Here is a 15,649-nt window from a genome sequence, read left to right on the forward strand (position 1 = left end):
TTCTCTCATACTTTACTCACTTTCATGCCATCCCAGATGTGAATGACTTTCTTTCTTCTGCTGAATACAGACAAAGATTTCTAGAAGAATATTTCAGCTCTGTAGGTCCATACAATGCAAGTGAATGGTGACTAGACCTTTCAAGCTCCAAACATCACATAAAGGCGGCATAAAAGTAATCTATATGACTTCAGATGTTTAATATATGTCTTCTGAAGCGATGCAATCACTTTGGGTGAAAAACAGATCAATATTTCAATCCTTTTTTACTATAAATCTCCAGAAATCTTTCACTTTAATTTTCAGAATGTGAAAATGAAAGTGGAGGTTTATAAATGTAAAAATAAATCAATATTGACCTGTTTCTCACCCACACCTATCATAGCGCTTCTGAAGACATCAATTTAACCACTATAGTCATATAGATTACTTTTATACTGCCTTTATGTGCTTTTTGGACCTTCAAAGTTCTGGCCACCATTAACTTGCATTGTGAGGACCTACAGTGCTGAAATATTCTTCTAAAAATATTTTTCATAAACTTCTGGGATGGCATGAGGGTGAGTAAATAAAGAGAGAGTAATGAGAATTTTCATTGTTGGGTGAACTATCACTTTAAGGCAAAAGAAATCTTAATTTTCTTTACGCAAAATATAATTTCTTATTCTTTAGATTTTGTGGATCTTATAGCTGTTTATTTAATCTTACATTTTCAATGTTTCTTCCCTAGATTGCTGTTCACATTGGATCCAAAATGTCTCTGAAAGTCCAGACAAGCAACATAACCAACAAAAACGACCCCAAATCTATCAACTCACGCGTGTTTATCGGTAACCTGAACACAGCGGTGGTGAAAAAGAGCGATGTCGAGACTATCTTCTCCAAATATGGCCGTGTGTTGGGCTGCTCGGTTCACAAAGGCTATGCCTTCGTTCAGTACGCAAATGAGAGGCATGCCCGTGGAGCTGTCATTGGAGAAAATGGACGTGTACTAGCTGGACAGACGCTCGGTGAGTTAATAAATGAACCAGCTAGACATAAGTATTTTGCATTAAAGGGATAGTTCACCCAAAAATTCACTCTTGTGTTAGTACAGTGTTCTCGTCCAAAACCGTATGACTTTCTTTCACAAAAGGAGATAGATACTACGTCAGGTAGAATTTTAGCCTAAGTCACCATTCACTTTCATTGTATGGCAAGAAATCCAATGGAAGTGAATGCTGACTGAGGCTGTCAGTCCCTATAACATTCTTCCAAATATTTCCTTGAGGGTTCTATGGAAGAAAGAAAGATATGCAGGTATGGAGCAACATGATGGTGAGCAAATGACAGAATTTTCATATTTCGATTAACTATCCCTTTAAAAGTTGTGATTGTTATTGTTTTGTTTTATTTCTCACAATTACAGCTATGTAAGATTAAAAAAAAGGACACAATAACACATTGCTCAAGGAGCAAACTGACTTTTAGGGAACTCTGAAGATCGTTTGGTAAACATGCACTATGACTGCTGCCAAAGGCAAGCCCCATGACATGAAGCAGTTAAGATTAATATCTACTGATGACAGTTTCCAATGGCCATCAATGTGGAAGGTCAAAGGGAGGTTAGTATAGTGGCATGCGGGCAGATCAACAGTGTAAGATGACTAGTGAGAGTGCTTTGCATTGTGAGATTAGGGTTAGGGTTAGTACTCTCCACAGTGTGCTCTTTTATATACAGCACATTTTAGTCATCCAGGTATTGCTTGGATACAAAAAATGTGCTTACTGTGCTGTATATTCATACTGCATACTACAGAAATAGTAAGAGTGGTTTGGTAGTATGCTTTTTAGAGTGTTCCCTGTGTTCAGAGAAACCCATTACAAACTAATAAACAATTCATTTTATGCCATAGGTTACCCTAGGCTACATATTACATTTCTGTAAATTCTATTTATATGTGTGTGTGTGTGTCTTTAACATGTGCAATTTAATGGTGACCTTCAATAAAATTTTTACTGTATCTACAAAGAGTGTGTGGTCTTATCTCCTCCAGTGCTATTTCAGTTTATTGTGTTATTGTTAAGTAGTTTTAAGCCTCATCATACCAGCTAGTTATGGTGCGTCCTCTACGAGGTGACCTCCAGACACTGCTTGGTTTCTCAGCTGTGCTGGTATCCTGGCAACCAAATGCTTATGCCCCTCTCCCCTCTCAGATAAATGATGAACAGGACAGGTGTGTCAGCGGCAGGTGTTCGTGTCTTGCTGAGGACATCAGACAGTTGTTCATTTGCTCATTTCCTTTTTCACATCTATAGCTCTGTTCCAAAGCCATGTAAGCTGCCTTGCTTCCTACTGCCTACATAGTTAGCTACCTTTTAAATGCCAATAAATAATTAGGTTTTCCGCGTGCTGGTACATCTCTTACACAGTGCTTTGCGTGTCGTTGGCGCATATGCCTGACATTGACAATGCTAACAAAGTATCACAAAGCAGTTGTAGTGTGCATGCATCGAACTCTTACATATGGGTTTGTGGTCAAAAGAGTATACTTTGAAAGGTTGAGCGCTCTACCGTGCATGAGTCAGAACGGCACCCGGAAAAATTAAGTATACCCAAGCCTTAAAGGCCCAGTGAAATCAAAATTAAAGTTTTTTTCCATATCTATTAGCTTTAAGGTCATTTATAAGCTAGTGTACTTCTAAACATTGTCAGAATTAGTTTTTAGAAGATATAAGCATTTAAAATCTGCTGTCTCTCTTCTGGCTAAAAATACTTTTTAAAACCCATTACGTCACATAAAGGTTCAGAAACCTTGTCTAAACAAATGCTTTCTAGATCTTAAACGCACCCACCCCCTACAACTTTTCAGACTGTCTGGCTGTGTTCTAACTTCTGCTGATCATGCCTTCGCAGGGCACTTCGAAAGGAACACAATCCATGCTGTAGGGTTGTTCCAAACAGATTTTCCAATAAGAATGACTTAAAAAGTGAGTTTTAACTGACAGTTATCCCCTTTCAGTCAAATTAAGCTCTCACAGTGGAGGGTAATTGTCTTCGAAGGGGATAGGGCATAGGGATGATCACTTCTGAATGGGACCCACCAGTGCAGGAGCTGGACATGAGTAACCAGCAAAAAACAAATTGCCAAGCAGCCTCTTTTTAATGATTCATTTTATACTCTGGGAGAGGGAAGTAAAAAAAAAACTTGCCGCTAAAATTATATCCTTGTCCATTGTGAATATTCGCTGTGTGCAAGCACCACCCACACAGAGATACTGCCAAACCAAGCAACTTCCTATTGGTCAATGGGGCGAATTCGCCTGTTAAAGGGATAGTTCACCCCCAAAAAAAATATAATTTACTCATCCTCATGCCATCTGAGATGTGTATGACATTCATTCTTCTGCAAAACACTTTTGAAGATTTGTAGAAAAATATCCAGGCTCAGCAGTTCCTTAGAATGAGAGACGATGGTGATTTGATATTTGTAGATCTAAAAAGCACAGATAGTCAGCATAAAAGTAATCCATCCTGTCTGCAGCAGTGACATGAATGTCTTCTAAAGCGAATTGATCACTTTGTGTGCATAAAAGAACGATATATAAGCACTTTTATCTATAAGAGATTGAGTCAGACATTGACGAATGGCCGAATTTACCCGAGTGCTCCTGTGACGTACGTGCGATGGCTCGTGAACTGAGGTAAATTCACATTCACAAAAATTACTAAAAGTTAATTCGGATATTCGTCAATGCCTGACTGGAAGTGATCTTTTATAGTTAAAAATTGCTTAAATATAATTCTTTTTTGCACACAAAGTGATCAATTTGCTTTAGAAGTCATTAATGTATCTGCTGGAGATACTTTTTATGCTGACTATCTGTGCTTTTTGGACCTACAAATATCTAATCACCATCCTCTCCTATTCTAAGGACCTGCTGAGCCTGGATCTTTTCTACAAATCTTCAAAAGTGTTTTGCAGAAGAAAGAAAGTCACACACATCTCAGATGGCATGAGGGCAGTGTTGGGTAAGTTACTCTAAAAAGTAATTAATTACTAACTACTAATTACATTTTCTACAGTGTAATTAGGTCACAGTACTAATTATTCTCTATGAAAATTAATTGTATTACTTATTACTAATTAATTTATAAAACCCTTATCAACCTCGACCTGATTAAAAATACAAGGATAAGCATGAAATTGTTCTTTTAAGTCTTTCACATAATTAATATAAAATCAAATAAATTATTCATGAACTGGCCAAAGAAGGGCTGCATTAACTTATCATAAACATTTTACATTATACATTTTAACATTAGACACAAAATTTAAATTCACTATTGTTTTATATAGAATTGTTCTATAATCTATACGGTATTTAACAAAATTACATCAGAAGTAAATGTAATTATATTACTGAGTAATCCCGTAGTTTACTTTTTTCAATGAAAAAGTAATTTAAATAAAGTAATTAATTACTTAGTAATACATTACACACAACACTGCATGAGGGTAAACAGTTTTTGGTAAACTATCCCTTTAAAGTTCACGAAACTTGATTTCCAAGCAAAATCTGCTTGAAAAATTAGAATGAAAAAATTATTTGCCAACGGAAGTCCATCATGCAAAATACATGATTGTGCTGATTCCCATTGAGATGAATGCATTTCACCTACAGAATTTTGCCATGCGAAGGTAAATGTGACCACACCTTTACAGCATACATTCACTTATGAGGTCATAAGTGAATGATTTGAAACATTCTACACAGGGAGCAATTCCACGCGCCACACAGATATTGCTTGATTTCAGGAGAATTTGATGATAGCATGTTGCTGATGGAGCAATACTCCAATGAGCATAAAATATACAAAAAACCCAAATATTGGATAATATAAAAAAAACATTTATGGAATGGGAATCGCAACAAATCTGATGATTCTGGATCCGATTCTGATTCATTGAACATTTCCAGTTCCTTAAAGAAATATTCCAGCTTCATTATAGGTTAAACTCAAATGACTTTTGATTACCACAAAAAATTATTTCGACTCGTCCCTCCTTTTCTTTAAAAAGAGAGTTTAAAGGCAGAAATCTGAAGCTTGTAATAAAAAAACACACATTAATTCTTCTGTTAAAACTCATGCATTAGTAAATTTGTGAAATTGTTTATATCATAATTTTTGCTGCCATTTTAAGGTTTTGTTGACATTTCATTGTCATAGCAACAAAGTTGTGATATTGCATATAACTTTACACAAAAAAGGTATCACACTAAAATCATGTTAACATGCTTATTGTTTACGTTTTGTTTCTATACTTTTAAATTAGTGACTATTGTAACGTTTAGTTTGCCCCATTCATCTCTTTTGCAAGTACCTCACTGTAACCCAGATTTTTGCTCTTTTTATTTATTTATTTTTTCTCCCCTTTTCTCCTAATTTTGAATGCCCAATTCTTAGTAGGTCCTCGTGGTGGTGCGGTTACTCACCTCAAACTGGGTGGCAGAGGATAAGGCCCAGTTACCTCCACTTCTGAGACCGTCAGTCCGCGCATCTTATCACATGTGCATAACACCGCGGAGACTCCACATGTGGAAGCTCATGCTACTCTCCGCAATGGTAACGCACAACTTACCATACGCCCTATTAAAAGCGAGAACCAAGAATCACGACCACGAGGAGGTTACCCCATGTCACTCTACCCTCCCTAGCAACTGGGTTTGCATAGGTAATTTGGTTGCTTAGGAGACCTGGCTGGAGTCACTCAGCACACCCTGGATTCAAACTCATGACTCCAGGGGTGGTAGTCAACGTCAATACTCGCTGAGCTACCCAGGCCCCCGATTTATGCTTTTTTAAAGAAAAGGAGGGACAAGTCAAAGTATTTTTATGTGGTAATCAATTTTATGCCACAAATGCTGTTGATAAAGCTTGATTTGTATTGAACCCGGAATATTCCTTTAACAATTCCTTTTATTATACGTTTAGTACTTTTGTGGGAGAACTATTTAGAAATAATAAATGTGGTTCTTATTACATTTACTGCCCTCAGTAGTCTGTTACCAGAGGATTTTTTTTTTTAAATGCTAATGTATTTATTGACATTTTATTCCTAACCTCATTCAGTATTGAATGATATATGTTGATTTACTGTATAATCTGCATTTCTCTCGCTTAATCCACCATTTTTTATTTATTTTTTCCCTGAGTTTTTTGCGATGTTTTGGGTTTTTTTAGATTGCCTTATCCATGAAGGATACATGTGATGCTGCCTTAGAATTAAGTGTCATTCTCAGTCAAAACAAGTTATCTAAAGAGACATAATAATTAAGACGCTAAACTCACTTCGGAAGCGCCTCTTTGATGCCTTTAAATGCTGTCTTCAAATGCTGTCTATTTAGTCTGCTCGCTAGGTTTTGAAGCAGAGCATGTCTCTATCTCTATCTACACAATCTCACAACTGAACCATCTTTGCCTCAATCTAGTTAGATCTCTGTCTCCTGTTCAGTCTTTGTTTCCTCTGTCTCGTCTTCTCCCTTTTGCCCTCTATCCCTCTCCAGCTGCTTGATGACATACTTTTTTCCATGGTCAGATTAGCCGCTGTTTCTCGCTCCACGAAGCCTTCGGCTTCCACATGACAGTCCCAGAGACCTGTCAGTCACACTGTAATATCTCACCCTCTACTGGCCAATCAGCCTCGTAGCTTAAGGAAATCATTGCAGCTGACAGGTCTCCCTCAAAACACCCTGGCACCTCTCACTGCCTCAATCATGAGCCACCACCTCTGTACTCACTTGAGTGGTCGAAATATGAAATTTGGTGACAGTGGTATGTCTTCCATTGCTTCACAGCTATCTATTATTCTCCTTCTGTCATTGCTGTTATAAACTTGAAGCAAAAGAGACTGTTGAGGAAAGTACAGATTCTGGATCAGGGTCTAAAATTGACACTCACCAAGAGCCAAAAGCAAGTCGAAATTTGCTTTGGAAAATAAATAAAATAGCTATTCATAAAGGGTCAGTTATTTTATCATGCACTACAATATTGACACATTTAAGTTGCGCAGGTGTTGCAAATTAAACTGTCTATGGAAAAAACGTCTCATGCTACTAACAAATTTTCTTAGACTAATTGTCTAATTTTTACCCACAAAACTAATATATTAGGAATAAAACCGTGATGTGTCTTCACATTTTTGGGACAGGTACAGTCCTATGCTGTTTGTTACGCAAACATACAAAAATTGTTTCTAAAATAGTGAAATAATCCCATTGTTATAAGCGATTAGCTTATTTCTAATATATTTGTTTTGGTATATGAAAAAAAAATACTTGTCTAGATAGAAGAAGTGTGAAATGAGATGTTTTCTTCCATAGACAGTTTGATTTAAAACACTTGCATGACTTAAGCCAACTATATATATATATATATAAATGTCATAAAATACACTGCCTGACCAAAAAAAAGTCTCATACTCAATATTTCGTTGGACCACCTTTAGCTTTGATTACAATGCACACTCGTCATAGCATTGTTTATACAACCATATGCAACGTCAAAGCATTTATTTACGTTGCATAATTTTTTTGCCGGGATCTTGTATTGATGACGTGAGAGTCGAAACACTCCGTAAAGTCTTCTCCAGCACATCCCAAAGACTTTCAATAGGGTTAAGGTCATAACTCTGTGGTGGCCAATTAATGTGTAAAAATTATTCCTCATACTCGCTGAACCACTCTTTCACAATTTGAGCCCAATTAATCTTGGCATTGTCATCCTGGAATATGCCTGTGCCGTCAGGCAAGAAAAAATCCATTGATGGGATAACCTGGTCATTCAGTACATTCAGGTAGTCAGCTGACTTCAATTTATTGCTGCATAACGTTGCTGATCCTAGACCTGACCAATTGAAGCAACCCCAGATCATAACACTGCCTCCAAAGGTTTGTTCAGTGGGCACTATGCATGATGGGTGCGTCGCTTCATGCGCTTCCCTTCTTACCCTGATGCGCCCATCGCTTTGGAATAGGGTAAATCTGGACTCATCAGACCACATGACCTTTTTCCATTGCTCCACAGTCCAATCTTTATGCTCCCTACCCAATTGAAGTTGTTTTTTCCAATTAGCTTCACTAACAAGTGGCTCTCTTGAGGCCACACAGCTGATTAGTCCCAATCCTGTAAATTCTCATCACATTGTGCATGTGGAAATGCCCTTACTTTCACAATTAAACATAGCCGTGAGTTGTACGGTAGATTTTTTTACAACGGAATTGGGTTAAGAAATGTCCAACGCATTAGTTTTTTCTTCGCTGAAGAAATATGGTCGGACAGTTCTTAACCCAATTCCAGTGATTTCAGCAATCTCCTTAGTTGTATTCTTTGCTTGATGCAGGCCAATAATTTGCACCTTCTGAAAAAAGTAACATCTTTTCCATGACCATGGGATACATCTTCCATCTTCTTTTTTGGCCAGATAGTGTACATTTAACCTAGCAATTTTTGAGTCTAAATAGATGCACAATTTACATAATTTCAGTAGTACATCCAGATGACAATAGTCATATCAAACTTCTCACATGTTGTACTTTCTATAGTATACTTCCACGTTGTTTCTTTATCAAATAGCAATGTCAAATATAAATCAAGTCAATCACTGACACATCAGCACCACCTTGAGTAAGGAATATAATTTTATAAGATGTACTAGAATACTGATCATTCATCATTGTAAAATTAATGTGATATAGTATTTATTTTTATGAATATAGTACTCATTTCTCTTGTAATGAACAAAGAAATAGATATCCTGTGATAGGAAACTTATAGGGATATTAAATAATCATTAAAATGCTATTTATGGAAGATGAATAAAATTGACTCATATCTAGGCTGTCTAATGACCCTATACACTGTTGGAAATTAAGCCGTTAATATATATATATATACAGTATATACAGCTGTGGAAAATAATGAAGAGACCCATGCAAAATGACCACTAGTTTCTCTGGATTTACTATTTATTTGTATGTGTTTGAGTAAAATTAACATTTTTGTTTTATTCTGTAAAGTGCTGACAACATTTATCCCAAATGCCAAATAAAAATATCGTCATTTAGAGCATTTATTTGCAGAAAATGACAACTGGTCAAAATAACAAAAAAGATGCTGTGTTTTCAGACCTCAAATAATGCAAAGAAAACAAGTTAATATTCATTTTTAAACAACACATTAATACCTAATGTTTTAGTTTAGGAAGTGTTCAGAAATCAATGTTTTCTGGAATAACCCTGATTTTCAATCACAGCTTTGGCATGCTGTCTACCAGTCTTTTACATTGCTGTTGGGTGACTTTATTCCACTCATGGCACAAAAATTCAAGCAGCTCTGCTTTGTTTGATGGCTTATGGCCATCCATCTTCCTCTTGATCACCTTCCAGAAGTTTTCAATGGGGTTCAGGTCTGGAGATCGGGCTGGCCATGACAGGATCTTTATCCGGTGGTCCTCCATCCACACCTTCGTTGACCTGGCTGTGTGGCATGGAGCATTGCCCTGCTGGAAAACCAGTCCTCAGAGTTGGGGAACATTATCAGAGCAGAAAGAAGCATGTTTTCTTCCAGGATAACCTTGTTCATGGCTTGATTCATGCATCCTTCACATAGTTCGATTCCAGCCTTGCTGAAGCACCCCCAGATCATCACTGATCTTCCACCTGGTCATTTAATGGTTATACGGAGACCTGGAGAGGCCTTCAAGCCACAGTGTCTAACATCCACTGTGAAATTTGTTGGAGGATCTGTGATGATCTAGGGGTGCTTCAGCAATGCTGGAATCAAGCAGATTTGTTTTTATTATTTTCTCCCCAATTTGGAATGCCCAATTCCTAATGCGCTTTAAGTCCTCGTTGTGGCGTAGTGACTAGCCTCAATCCGGGTGGCAGAGGACAAATCTCAGTTGCCTCCGCATCTGAGACCATCAATCCACACATCATATCATGTGGCTTGTTAAGCAGGTTACCACGGAGACGTAGCGCATGTGGAGATCCACACTATTCTCCGCAGCATCCATGCACAACTCACAACACGCCCAACCGAGAGAGTGAGAACCACACACATTATAGAGACCACAAGGAGGTTACCCCATGTGACTCTACCCTCCCTAGCAACTGGGCCAATTTGTTTGCATAGGAGACCTTGTCACTCAGCATGCCCTGGATTTGAACTCGTGACTCCAGGTGTGGTAGTCAGCATCAATACTCACTGAGCTATCCAGGCCACCCGGTATTGTGTTGTTTAAAATTGTATATGAACTTGTTTTCTTTGCATTATTCAAGGTCTGAAAACACTGTTATTTTGAGCAGTTGTCATTTTCTGCAAATAAATGCTCCAAATGACAATATTTGTACATGTTGTCAGTAGTTTATAGAATTAAGCAAACATTTTCATTTTACTCTAACAAATACCAATAAATATTAAATCCAGAGAAACTGAACATATTGAGTAGTCTCATAATTCTTTTCAGAGCTGTATATTGCAATATTGCCTCTTTTTTTTTTTTTTTTTTTTGACACTATTGAGAAGAGAAAGGTTGAGAAATCTTAAGAGGTGTGGGCATAACTCTAAAAAATGTAAGAGGTACAGGGGGTGGAATAAGCTCCCGGGTCCCTAAAGACCCAAGGTATGCATTAAAGGGTTAAATTTCAGCTAATGCATTTACATAGCTGATACATTTTCTCAATTCACTTAGATAAAAAAGTTTATTTTGGACCCTAATCTGTAGCATTATGCAGGGATGGAAACTGTACTGTAGTTGAGTGGGTGTTGAGTGCCCTCTGGTGGACTTAGTAATGATTATGCTGTTATGTGTGTCCTCAATGTCTGTGCAATATGATAATTACAGAGTTATTACAAAACAGACCTTAGTGCCCCAATAACTTACAGTTATTGAATTGCTGCAAACGTCATTGGGAAAAGCTATTGCCATCTGTCATTATTTAATTGGTATGTATGCTCATACAATGTAATTACAACTTTATGCACTTTCATAATCTACATTTCGTAAAATGAGTATTAGTTCAATTGAAGTTTGAGCCTGAATGTATGTTTTCTGCTCATATTCACAGATATTAACATGGCAGGTGAACCCAAACCCAACAGGCCTAAAGGACTCAAGAGAACCGCAGCAGCATTATACAGGTGATTGCAGAAGAAGCCTTCATTATAGACTGTATTTTTAACATCTAGTTATGTAGACCTAGATGAAATCACACATTTAGATATTATAGGGGAAATTGGGGCTATTTTTCACATGGGGAAGTTAAGACAAGGGCTCTCTCTCTCTCTCTCTCTCTCTCTCTCTCTCTCTCTCTCTCTCTGTTACTGTAATGTGCACACAACTCATTCAAACATATTTTGAATTCCAATATCATTATATTTGTTGCTGGGATACAATAGGGTCAATTATATGAGGAAGGTAGATTTTTACTGAAAGCTTAAACTTTGTTCTTAGGACCAGGTTTTTCCTTAATGTTAGGTTGGGATAAATTGTCGTGGGGATACCGGATATGTGTTTTATATGTTGTAATTTTTGTAGAATTCATTAATTACAATTTCTTTTGATCAAAAAAAATTTTTGTATGTTGACATGTCAATTTTTGCAGATTCATGAATTGCTTTGTGTTTCAATTTATTGTTTTACTGTTTAAATATTGCTGTCTAGCCATTAAATAGACAATAAATAATCTAATACATTTTTAAGCACAGATGTATTGTGGAAGATGGCTTTTTACTCTATAAAAAGTATTTAAGTATTTCATATTTCTGACAAAAGTATTCTTCTCAAATATATACCAATAAACAGCTTCCAATAAATGACAACTTGCCCCATGTATTGTGACAACATGCCCCACTATATAAATGTTTTCATTATTTGTGCTCCCCCCACCCCTAAACAGAAATAGACTTTCAGAATATAAACCTACACTGAAAACACTAAAACGTCATTCAAACTCATTTGATTGAGTAAACTCATTCCCTTTTGGCATCTCCAAAACATATGTAATTAAGTTCAGTTTACTTGGTAAATATAGAATGAAAATTATTATTTAGGTTTAGTTCACTAGATGCAAGTTGACGATTTAGATTTGCTATTTAAATATTGTTGTTTCTACTAATGTTAATTATTTAATTGAATTGATTTAATTTTAGATCAAACAATAAAGAATATAACTGATTCTAGGTCAGTCATGTAATAAATGTAATTCTCTAAAGAAATGCACTTTAACTACAAGTACACAAAGAGACAGTCAACAAGGTCCAACTTGACCAAATGGGACACTGATCACCCTGATGGTGACATCACATAAAACAACTATTTGCAACAAAACAACATAAATAATTATACGAAAGAGCTAAAAGCTATATATACTTAATTACAACTATTTAAATGCTCCCATAACCTCATTTTGACCCAGGAAACATAATTAAATAAAGCAAGTGCAAAGCATTATGGGTGTTCCCCATGGCCGAGTTGTTTACACTAAAAAGTTTAAGTCTATGGATTCAATTTAAATATTTAAATTATAAGCCCAAAATCTGACATTTCAAATAATACTTAATTACGACCACTTGATATTTCCAGTAAATGACAACTTTAGGGTTTACAGTGTACCCTGAGAAACATCCAATTGAGTTTAAAGTGTGACAACTTGCCCAGGTATATGTAGTTTTCACTTTTTCAAGTCCTGTTTATCCTTGTGTATGTTTGGAATTATTTTAAAACTTTTTTTGTCTTTATTCCCTGCAGTGGTTATGAATTTGACTATGATTTCTACAGAGATGACTTCTATGACAGGTGAGTTCATGCTTTTGCACATCTTCAAATGTAATTCCTCCTACAGTGTTGCTCATGAAATTTAGGTTACCTCCAACAACTGCAACCAGTCGTGCAAATATAAACCCCAAGTCAGGTGAAATACTATGCAATATACTCACCTGAAATTATGAGTCAACAGTCAGGGTTTGTATTGTAAAGTAACCCAGCCAGAAGTGACTAATAATAAAGAAATGTCTTCTCTCCCCAACACAGCTCTTCCTGTCATAATACATTTTCTCACAATCTGGCAGAATTTAAAGGATCTTTTGTAAAACACTCGCACACAGCTGTAAGCTGCAGAAGGAAAAAAAGTAGGGAGAAAAATATATCTGTTAAGCAAATTTTGGCACAGCGAGCATGCGGTTGGCCACCGTTCCTTTGCGGTGGCTGTGGAAACCTTGCTGTGAGACTCAGCTGGACGTACTTGTTCACAGATGTAAGGAATATTGCGTCCATATGATGAGTTGACATGTTTATTGATGTCTCTCCTGTGATCTTCGCTGCTTGACTTAAAGCCGTCTTAGGACGACGCTGACTCCGGTCGAAGTTTTATGGCTAAGTTATCCAATAAATTTTAGCAAAACCTGCTTCCAAGTTCCTTTCTGGGCAGCAGACTCGCTTTGAAGACTAAAGTATCTTTTTCTCACAGTTCATTCATGGCACATCACCCACTTTATCCCTCCATGTCTCGCAACTCATACTGCAGATGTTTAAATTCTCGGTTTACCAATAGTCCCAACTATTTGTTTTTGGCATCGTTTTGACAGGTCTCTTAATTAGCTGTAAGTTTTTTTGAGAATATGTCATTCCAGAGTCAACATCTTACTTTATGTAGCTATATTAAGAATTGGTTGATGTTTGTTGTATGCAGGTACAGCATGATCAAACTTGACTATTGTGTTAATTAGATGAAAAGGAAGCATGGTACTGTGAAAATGGTGCCATTTGTGTCTTGACTTACTACAAATATAATTAACAAGATATTGAACTTAAGTCACATTATTTTATATACATCTGACTTTAACTTAGTCATATTTTGTATTGGAATATCAGCCAATTTGCATGTTCTCTACACATCATAAATAGATTTTAAATGTTCGTATTCATTATGCTGTAACTTTCCCTCCTTTAACCCTTATATTGAGTTCCGTTCAAAACTGACAGATTAACTTTTTTCCTGAAAACTGTAGTTTATTTCATCCAGTTGGAATAAAATTCCAGGACTTTGTTCACACAGGGCATTTGAACATACTAAATGTTTTTAGATAATTTTCATAAAATTTAATTGGTTTTATTTCACTTTGTTTCACCTGTGGTGTTTCCGGTGATCGGCCATTGGAAATAAATTGATTAGACTACAAAATACAGAAATAGTAAGTGTTCAGGAGCATCCCAATCCTTTTGATGATGTTTGCACACACAAAGTCCTTAGACATGTGGTGCACACACACACACACACACACACACACACACACACACATACACAAAATGTGTGTTGAGCGCCCTTTTGTGAATCATCATGGCTAGGCAAAGCCTACTTTAACTCAAATAACTGCTCTGTACAATTGTGGTGAGAGGAATAGAATCTCAGAATGCTATTCTGAGATGCGAGTTGGCGCTGTTTTGGTAGCACAAGGGGGACTCTTGTTTATTACATTTATATGTGTCAGTGGGAATTTCATACACTAATACTCACTGCAGTTTGACCTCTGAGTGAAAAAATTTTGCTCATTGCATTTTATTAATCGAGACCTTTCCAACGATATATAAAACATGGCTATCTCATATGTTTATGTTTTTACCAACTCTGAATATACAGTGTCTCACAAAAGTGAGTACACCCCTCACATTTTTGTAAAGATTATATCTTTTCATGTGACAACACTGAAGAAATGACACTTTGCTACAATGTAAAGTAGTGAGTGTACAGCTTGTATAACAGTGTAAATTTGCTGTCCCCTCAAAATAATTGAACACACAGCCATTAATGTCTAAACCGCTGGCAACAAAAGTGAGTACACCCCTAAGTGAAAATGTCCAAATTTGGCCCAATTAGCCATTTTCCCTCCCCGGTGTCATGTGACTCATTAATGTTACAAGGTCTCAGGTGTAAATGGGGAGCAGGTGTGTTAAATTTGGTGTCATCGCTCACATACTCCCTCATACTGGTCACTGGAAGTTCAACATGGCACCTCATGTCATTGAAAAAGCCCATATTTTTCTACCATTTATCTGATTATTGAAAACACATTTTATTGAAAATTGTGCTGTAACCTTTTAAAATAAAATTGTAAAGTAATAACATTTTCCAGAATTTTTTAGTTTCCTGAGAACAACCCATATGTTTATTGATATGTTATGAGATGTGTTATTGCATATGGCAGTCAAAACTGTTATTTTCTACTTAACTCTCGGACTATCTTCAGACTGTTTGAATACAGAGGAAGAGTATCACCAGTGCCCAGAGTAGTTCCAGTGAAGCGCCCCCGTGTGGCAGTGCCAGTTGTACACAGGGTAAAGTCATTACCTGTCAAACTTCTGACCAGATCTGCTATCCTACCAATCAGCTCGGTCAAGAACAAGAGTAAGTTCCTCTTTTGTTATTTTGATATCTTGCTGTTACCTGAAACATCAAACAATTTTAAGATGTTTAAAGGAAAATTCCGGGTTCATTACAAGTTAAAATCAATCGACAGCATTTGTGGCATAATATTGATTACCACAAAAATTCATTTGGACTTGTCCCTCCTTTTCTTTAAAAAATCGATTAAAAAGTAATGCTTTTA

General features: G+C 36.6%; 1 protein-coding gene across 1 annotated transcript in view; it reads left to right on the forward strand.

The window, feature by feature from the left end:
- LOC127646743 (RNA-binding protein Raly-like) overlaps window positions 1-15,649 on the forward strand; it is a 132,826-nt gene that overhangs the window by 88,737 nt on the left and 28,440 nt on the right. Inside the window, exons 3-6 of the mRNA XM_052130599.1 lie at window positions 731-1,010; window positions 11,113-11,185; window positions 12,795-12,842; window positions 15,290-15,447. Of these exons, the coding sequence (XP_051986559.1) occupies window positions 755-1,010; window positions 11,113-11,185; window positions 12,795-12,842; window positions 15,290-15,447 (535 nt within the window). The 5' untranslated portion in view covers window positions 731-754. The remainder of the gene's footprint in view (window positions 1-730; window positions 1,011-11,112; window positions 11,186-12,794; window positions 12,843-15,289; window positions 15,448-15,649) is intronic.

The sequence above is a fragment of the Xyrauchen texanus genome, chromosome 7 (assembly GCF_025860055.1).
Source record: "Xyrauchen texanus isolate HMW12.3.18 chromosome 7, RBS_HiC_50CHRs, whole genome shotgun sequence".
In the NCBI taxonomy this organism is placed as follows: Eukaryota; Metazoa; Chordata; class Actinopteri; order Cypriniformes; family Catostomidae; genus Xyrauchen; species Xyrauchen texanus.